This window comes from Chinchilla lanigera, unplaced genomic scaffold, assembly GCF_000276665.1.
Source record: "Chinchilla lanigera isolate Chin_1 unplaced genomic scaffold, ChiLan1.0 scaffold00182, whole genome shotgun sequence".
NCBI classification, from domain to species: domain Eukaryota; kingdom Metazoa; phylum Chordata; class Mammalia; order Rodentia; family Chinchillidae; genus Chinchilla; species Chinchilla lanigera.
Window position 1 is genome coordinate 620,531 of NW_004955583.1, and position 8,265 is coordinate 628,795.

At 59.4% G+C, this 8,265-nt stretch overlaps 1 protein-coding gene across 4 annotated transcripts in view; it reads right to left on the reverse strand.

Annotated features, from left to right (window-relative positions):
- Positions 1–849: 849 nt before the first annotated feature.
- Ppp1r10 (protein phosphatase 1, regulatory subunit 10) overlaps positions 850–8,265 on the reverse strand; it is a 14,216-nt gene continuing 6,800 nt past the window's right edge. For all 4 annotated transcript variants that reach the window (XM_005414312.2, XM_013509798.1, XM_005414310.2 and 1 more), the window contains 17 exons: positions 7,537–7,654; positions 6,804–6,890; positions 6,531–6,666; positions 6,032–6,083; positions 5,623–5,700; positions 5,330–5,503; positions 5,109–5,214; positions 4,910–5,022; positions 4,577–4,677; positions 4,258–4,405; positions 4,027–4,185; positions 3,683–3,929; positions 3,433–3,496; positions 3,056–3,326; positions 2,804–2,917; positions 1,977–2,678; positions 850–1,830 (listed from right to left, as the gene is read on the reverse strand). In XM_005414312.2, coding sequence (XP_005414369.1) covers positions 1,721–1,830; positions 1,977–2,678; positions 2,804–2,917; positions 3,056–3,326; positions 3,433–3,496; positions 3,683–3,929; positions 4,027–4,185; positions 4,258–4,405; positions 4,577–4,677; positions 4,910–5,022; positions 5,109–5,214; positions 5,330–5,503; positions 5,623–5,700; positions 6,032–6,083; positions 6,531–6,666; positions 6,804–6,890; positions 7,537–7,643 — 2,769 coding nt within the window. In that variant the 5' untranslated portion in view covers positions 7,644–7,654 and the 3' untranslated portion in view covers positions 850–1,720. The remainder of the gene's footprint in view (positions 1,831–1,976; positions 2,679–2,803; positions 2,918–3,055; positions 3,327–3,432; positions 3,497–3,682; positions 3,930–4,026; positions 4,186–4,257; positions 4,406–4,576; positions 4,678–4,909; positions 5,023–5,108; positions 5,215–5,329; positions 5,504–5,622; positions 5,701–6,031; positions 6,084–6,530; positions 6,667–6,803; positions 6,891–7,536; positions 7,655–8,265) is intronic.

Sequence of the window (8,265 nt, forward strand, 5' to 3'; positions counted from 1 at the left end):
GAAGAACAGGAGAGGCAAAAGTCTGGGACCAGGGGGCCCACAGCCTCTGGGACTGCAGCAGCCCCAATCACCCATCTCAGTCACCTTTTATTAGACCCCGGAACGTAACTCAGACCCACAGGAGAAATTCATTATCCCTTTCCATTTCTGCCTCTCAGCGGATGGTAACCATCCTCGGGCGAGCCTCCCACAGCCCGCACCACGCGCGCTCAGCACGGCTGGGGATCGTAAGCCCACCATCAGTAATCAATCCATTAGCAATCACAGTCCTTTCCCTACACCGTGGGGCGGGGTGTAGCTCAGTGGCAGAGCGCCTGCCTGGCACGCACAAGGCCGAGTTCAATCCCCAGTACCACCAAAACAAACCAAGCCAAACAAAGAATCAAGTTGTGTGGCCGGGCGTGGTGGCGCACGCCTGTACTCCCAGCACTCAGGAGGCTGAGGCAGGAGGATCACTGCGTTTGAGACCCGCCTGGGCTACACAGTGAGCTCAAGGCCAGCCTGAACTGCACAGCGAGACCCTGTCTCGAAAAGACAAAAAAAAAGAAATCAAGCTGTGAACTGAGGAACCGTTATTTCCATGACTTTCATCGCTTTCGATGTGTCTAGAGGGGATTGTGCGTGTCCAGGAGGCGCAGGGGAACCTGGTACCTCGTGGGGCAGCGGCGGTCCTGCAACCACTCCTCCAAACCCGCAAGGCTGCCCCGCTAGAGCTTCATCAGAACCAGCTCTGACTTGAAGCTGGAGCAAGTCTGGCTCCCTACGGGCCGAAGGGCTCTGGGGTTGGTCCCGATGTACCTGCAACAGCTGGTAATGGCTTCGGGGAAAAAAGTACAAACACACTAGGGGTTAAATAAGATGCTTCTCTTTCCACTGTTTATTAATGTACAAAATATACAAAACCAAAAGAAAAAGAAAATATTCATCCTCAAATCCATTGTGGTTCTAACCCAAGACCCTGCACAAAACCCAACCAATTTACTGTTTTCATAGAAAACAACTGATGCCAACGGGCAGGAGAGGACGGGACAGGAGCGGCTGGCCCCATGGACAGCGTGTGGAGTGTGACCGTCAGCCCAGCGTTCGGCCTGAGCTGACGGAAGGCGGGTCCCCAAATGTCCTATGAAGTGTCCAGGATGGCCAGAGGCGAGGGCAGCCCCACACGCTCACCATTGCAGACAGGAATTTGCCATCATCAAACCCTGAAGATGAGACAGTTGACAGGTGCAGGCTCGACGGGGTCGGGGCTCAGGGCCAGGGCTTGTGGCGGCAGGTGCGGGGACGACGGTTTCTGAGCTCAGACCCAGCCTGGTCGAGCCCTCAGTGCAGTGGGGTGTACGGCACCCCTCCCATTCCCAGCCCCGGAGGGACACGGGTGACCCCGGCGCAGCGGGTCCCACGTCAGTCTGTGCATGTGAGGACCCACGATGGCGGGCGGGGTGAAGCCGGTGCCGGCTCTAGGTTCTCGGGCAATGGGGGGATCCCAAAGTGAAGCCAGCTGGGCCTCCTCGTCAGCAGTCCAGAGTCCAGGACGCGGCCAGTCTCACCTCCCCAGAATGGAGGGGAGCATGTACACTGACGCACACCAGTGAGCAGAAACCCGGACCCACGCAGGCGGGACCCCAGGGGCCGGCTCCTCGCCAGCTGGGGCACGGGAAACGGGCCTCACAGAAGCCATAACAGGTGAAGGGGCAAGGCTGCGGCCCAGGGTGCACGGGCCCTAGGGCAGGGGCGGCCCGTTAACCCCCGGGTGGTAGAAGGCACAGTTGTTCTCGTAGCGGCAGTTCCCCTTCATCATGAAGTGTCGGCAGACGGGGCGGTTCGACATGTCTGTGGGGACAGGACGCAGAGATTAGTCAGATTAGTGAGTGGCTCCGGATCGGACCTGCCATGCACGCCGAGGCCGAGGCCATGGGGAGCCCTCCCGCCCTCTCCGACTCAGACCCAAGGCCCCACGGGCACAGGCAGCACCTCACCTCCTCCATGGCTGTGGCCTCCGTCGTGCCCACGGTGGCCCCCTCCCCCGTGGCCAGGACCATCATGGCCACGGTGCTCGTGAGGAGGTGGTCCCCGGTGGTCATGGCCTCGGTGACCAGGGACATCGTGTGGCCTGTGACCATGGGGCCCTCCGTGTCCAGGGCCTTCATGAGGCCGATGTCCACTTCCGCCCATGCCACCGCCAGGGCCTTCATGGGGCCGATGTCCACTGCCACCCATGCCCCCACTGGGGCTTTCATGGGGCCGATGTCCACTGCCCATGCCTCCGCCAGGGCCTTCGTGGGGCCGATGTCCACCGCCACTGCCCATGCCTCCGCCAGGGCCTTCGTGGGGCCGATGTCCACTGCTGCTGCTCATGCCCCCACCGGGGCCTTCATGAGGCCGATGCCCGGCACCTCCAACCATGCCGCCGCCGGGGCCCCCTCGTCCATTTGGGGGTCCTGCTCCAGATCGACCTCCTCGGGCCCCTCGGAATGGAGGAGGCGGTGGAGGGGGCTCGTTTCCTCCTCGGCCACCTCGGCCTCGATGGTATGGTCCAGGACCAGGCCCGGGCCCCCCTCGCATCGGGCCACCCCGCATGGGGTCCCCTGGGCCGTCCCAGAAGGGATCACCCCCGCGGGGAGGTGGGGGGGGACCCAGGAGACGTGGACCCACTGGTCCACCAGGGCCTCCATGGGGACCTGTCAGGGGAGAGATGAAAAGGGACATATCACTCACCCCTGTGCTTGAGCTGCCACTCCCAACCCGACCCTGTCCCCTCTGCTGTCACTGTGACCAGCCTGAAGAACCTGCATGCCCCACCTACCTGGCATGGGCCCCCCAGGCCCAGGGGGAAAGTGCTGCATCCCTTTGGGGGCCCCAGGGCCTCCGGGTGGGAAGCCATTGGCTATGGGTCCAGGACCGAGGAGTCCGTGTGGTACTGCTCATAAAAGGGGATGAAACAAATGATCAGAAAGGGCCCCAGCAGAACAGCAGGCCCCGCACCACACCCCCCCAGCACGGCTCTGTCCAATCGTCCCCGCCCACTTCCTGCCAGCGGAGGGTGCCCGATGCTCACCCAGCATTTGCTTGAGCTTGTCCGAGTAGTCCGGCTGCTTCAGCAGCTCCTCCGAGGGCTGGCTGCTGGGGCTGCCCATGATGGACGTGAGGATCTCCTGCACGTTGATGCCGCCTCCGCCGGGGCCCTGGGGACTCTTCCCCGCGCCCATGCTGCCCATCAGGTTGGCCAGCACTGGAGGCAGCTTGGAGCCGGCCGCGCCGTCGGGAGAGCCGCCCGGGCCCCCGGGCTCCAGTGCCTCAGCGTAGGGGGTCTCGTCCATGGAACACTCCTGGCAGGAGCAGAAAAGGCTCACATCTCAGGAAAAGAACATACGAACACTGATGGGAGCAACTGCCACCCGCACGTCACCCACACCGCCCCGCACACAGACTCACCTCGTCCAGGGGGATGAGCTTCGGGGGAATGGGCTCGTAGGGCTCAGGGTCGGGCTCGTGCGGGCTGCCAGGAAGAGCGCAGGCCACGGAGAGAGGAGAGACGGGCGTGTTACTGTGAGCCCGGCCGCCTCGCCCTGCACACCCCCCACCCCGCCCAGCCAGGCACACCGCCGCCAGCTGCCTCCCCAGCCCACCCTCCGTGCTGCAGAGCGCCCGAGACAGGGTCTTGCCCAGGACGGCGGCCGCTCACCTCTCCTTGTTCAGGAAGAGCTCCTGAAGGATGCCCTTCTCCCGCTCGGCCTGGATGTAGCGCTCCTGGCTGTTGCTTCCGGGGATGACGAGGGGCGAGGGCAGCGCCAGCAGGCGGGGGCACACCCAGGGCACCTTCTCTTCCATGTTGTCATGGCTCAGCCGCCGGGCCGTCTCGAATGCGTGTCGGTCTGAAAGAATCTCTCTCTTGGCCGCCTCACCGAAGTCCTTGATTTTATTCACGTTTACTGAGGACAAGGGGAAAGGCGGGAGGGAGAGTGAGCCGGCCGAGTCCCTGTCACACCCCGCCCCACCCCAGCATCAGCCGGCAACGCGGCCCCTTACCCCGCTCGGTCTCGTCCAGCTCGAAGTAGAAATACTCCCTCAGCTTGGCCTCCTCGGGCCATGTCACCGTCTTCCTCTTCCTGCCCTTGCGGGTCAGCTGCCCGGGCTCCCCGGGGCTCTCCACCGGCCGGGCGTCCAGGGCTCCCGGCTCCAAAGAGGCTGGAAGCAGCAGAGGTTTCAGATCCAGCTCCCTCCGTCCAGAAGCCCAGCCCGCGCCGGTTCCTGGATTACCCGTGTCCATGAGCTCCGGGACTTCCACGGGCGGCACCGGGGTGCCGGGCCGGTCCACGTCCATGGCCTCGGAGGGCGGGGCCGGCTCTGGGGACGAAGGTTTGGCCGTGCTGGGCTCCGTGCTCGTCTTCCCCTCAAAGGGGCTGGGCTACGAGGACACAGGACGAAGGTAAGGGGCTGAGCGGGGCCACACGCAAGGCCCCCGGTGACCCCCAGGGAAGCTACTTCCTCTCCGCCCCTCTTCTGTATCTGACCAGGTCAGCACCCTGCCCTTTCCTGAACCTGCACCCCACTGAGCCCCACTTTTTGGGGCCCATACCTTGGCAGCGGTCGGGGACAGCACCTTCTTCTTCTTCTTGATTTTGATGCCTGGGACAGGAGCTGAATTGAGAGCGTCCAGAAAGCCCAGGCCCTCCATAGCTGCAAAAGAAGAGGGCAAGGAGGAGTCGGACACCCTCTCCGACCCTGCTCCCCGAAGCCCAGCGCAGGACGGGCGTGGCCGCCTCCCCCGAAGCAGGGCCGGGCAGCTGACGGACAGGAGGCCCTGACGGCCACTGCGTGGCACCTGCCTGACCACCCCTCCTCCCACGTCATCCTGCACAAGCGGAGAGGAGCATGCCCCCAAACCCGAGGCCTCCGGCCTGGGACTCACGCTGCGGTGGGATGATCTTCACTTTGATCTCCTTGGTGGCGTTGGGGGTCGTGTTGAGGGGCTTGTACTTCTTCTCTGCAGGGGGAGCCACGTCTCCCGGCGCAGCTGTGGCACTGCGGGAAACAGCGGATGGGGTCAGCAACAGCGCCACCCAGGCCCCCCACGCGCCCCAGTGTCACAAACCCGCCCGGGGCCTCACCTCTGGCGCTTCAGGGGGATGGGCTTGAGGTTGTACTTGTCCGAGACAACCACGGCGCTGGCGTTCTTCTTCACAGGCACCAGGGACGGCGTGTCCAGCTCGAGTCCTGGGGGCAGGGCACACCGGAGCTCAGCCTCCACCTCCCCCTGCCCATCCCCAGCCCCATCCTCAGCCCGCCCCACACCCCAAGCCCAGCCAGGCGAGGAGCCGCGCCGGCTCACCGGTGGAGCGGAACTTGGCGTGGCTGGGGGCGGTGGTCCGCAGAGACTTGGGCTTCTCCTTCTTTTTCTCGGGCGTCTCCTCAGCTCGGGCCTCGGGCTTCACCTCCGCCAGGGGGCGCTCAGGAGGCGTGGTTCGACTCTTTCCCTCTTCTTTGCGTTTCTTTTTATCTTTTTCTGTTGGAGAAAAGGATTTCATTCAGAAGATGAAGATTCTGAGGTGAAGCCGATGAAGGCACCCAAGAGCCACACCCTTGTGGGCAGAAACACACATTGGCCCAGAGCCCCAGCCTTACCAGCAGGCTGCGCGCTGCTCTGGGAGCGGATGACAGCCATCCAGTCGCTGACCAGGACAGAGGCCAGTTTCCGCAGCTCTGCGGGGGAGAGGAAAGGGGGGACATCATTTAAATGATTTAGTAATAATTTAGTGGGTTTTCTTATTTATTTATTTTTGTCTTTTTGAGACAAAGTTTTACTATGTAGTTCAGGCTGGCCCTGAACTCACTATGTAGTCCAGGCTGGCCTCAAACTCATGAGGATTCTCCTGCCTCAGCCTCCCAAGTGCTGGGATTAATGGTGTTCGCCACCACGCCCGGCTAGAACTAGAAAAGAAAGGAAAAGGCAGGAGTGAAGGGCGGCCTAAGGGCAGGGAGAGAGGAACAACAGGACGAGGCTGCCCGAGCGGGCGGGACAGGCTGGTCCTACCTTCATCCTCACTTGACTTGCTCAGCTGCTTCACCAGCTTGGCTGTGTTGTTCTACGAGAGATGGAAGAAGCAGAAAAGTAAACACTGGAGGAAACAAGGCTCACAAGGCTCACTCAGTGCTAACAACCCTACAGGCTCACTAGCTCTCCTCAGGAGATAGTCTTATATTAGGTAGGTATAATTATTCCCATTTCACAGGTGAAAAAACTGAGACTAAGATATATGAGGTGCTCACACCTATTAAGGGAAATAATTCAAACCACATCATTTTTTTTTTTTTTGGTACCAGGAATCAGACTCAGGACCTTGTGCTTGACAGTCAGGCGCTTATGCTGCTTAGCTTTATTCCCAGCCCCAAACCACATCTTTTGATTCCAAATTCACTCCAGAAAGTTCATTCTGTTCATCCCACCACCCAGGCCTGAGTCCTCACAGCAGAGTAACACGGTTTTTCGCTTGCTGGGTGAGCCACAGAGGGTGAGGAAGCCCGGGCGGTACCTGCTTGAGATGGTCCACAGTGAGTGGCAGGTGCTGGAGCGTCATCAGGATCTGCTGGAGGAGGGGAACGTTGTTGGTCGTCTTGGAATATGTCAGCCAGTTGTTCAGAAGCTTGTAGCCGCCTACGTCAATAAACCTGGAGGTGGGCAGGAGCGGAACTTCGAACAGCCTTCTGGGTCCAAACTGTCCCCCCCTACTATGCCTAGGGCCCCCACCAATGACCCGGGAACCCCACGTCACACCTGCCCCTGCAGCCAGCAGCTGCCCACTCACTTGATCAGTATTTCAGACGTCCGGGTTTGGAGCAGGATGTTCAAGTAGGTGCACCGACTCACCATCTTTCTCGCTTCTTTCATTAGACTGTGGAAGACAGGAGGGAGTCAGAGAAGGGCAGAGCACTCCTCTCACGGCAGCAGCGTCTGCAGGGCGCTAAGCGACCCCTGGGAACCCCAGGAGGAAGGAGCACAGCCATCTGGGGAGAAGAGCACCACTGCTCCTGGACACCACAACACACATGATGCTGCCTCTGGAATCTGAGTCCAGGGTTGAAACCACCCCTCTGCAGCCTGTGAAGACTGGCTTAGAGACTGCTTTTTTTTTTTTTTTAAAGCGGAAATTGAACTCAGGACCTTGTGTTTGCCAAGCTGGTGCTGTGCCACTGAGCTATATCCTAGGCCCTGAAAACCGCTGAGAGATCTGCTTTTCCCTGGAACACAGCGGATCTCCAGAAAAAATACACTTCGGGTGGGTGGTATGTGACTCAAAACAGAACCAAAAATCTGTCAGCAGGCTGTGCCGTTCTCCTTTTAGTGTGACTCCCCGGACCGTTAACAGTGTCCTAGTCCCAGCTTCCATCACTTCTCCTAGGGTCAGGGGCTTTGAATCCTTTTCTCTTCACTCGCCTTCCCACCCTCTGCTGGGACACGCACCTCTGCCTCAGCTGCAGCTGCAGAGAGCACCCAGAACCCTCTGCTTACGACAAACCCCAAGCACAGCATGGGCTCACCTGAAGATCTTGGAAATCCCATCCACACTCTTGACTTCCCCATCTCGGTTTAGGAAGCTGTCCAGGCCCTTCAGAAGCTCTTTGGGGTCTATAGGACCAGAACCCATGATCTTCGTTTCTGAGAACAAAATAAAGCCACAGAATAAGTGGAAGGATAGCTGCAGTATGCCCTCTAATAAATCCTATCACTGTATTTGACAAAACTTAGTGCCTGATTCTATTTTTAAATTAACTCCATTCAGCTATTTCATTCAGTTATACTATTTTCTAGATAAATAAAAGCCTGGTTTTAGGTACACAGCATCACTACTGAGAAAATAGCCCTGGCAAGTTAAGCATGCACGGGGTGAGCACATGACCGAATGCCAAGGATCGAAGGGGGGCAGGCAGGGCAGCACACCTGCCTCCCCTGTTACACTCTCCTGGGACAGGTGGTTTCAAGAGATGACACTAAAGCTAAATTCAAGTTCCTGTAAGAAGATATTCAACTCGCATGGTACTTGCTTACTGTAAACCATTTTCCTTCAGCACTGACAAATCTGGCCTGTATCAATCTTAAGCGTTTAGGCTAAATGTCTCACAAGAGTCAATTTCCTTTTACCTTAGCCCTGTAAGCGTCAAGATCACAAAGGGCAGGGGCTGGGGATTTAGCTCAGCGGCAAAAGTGCCTGCCTGGCAAGCGCAAGGTCGTGAGTTCGGTTCCTGGTACCAGAGAAAAACCAAAAAAAA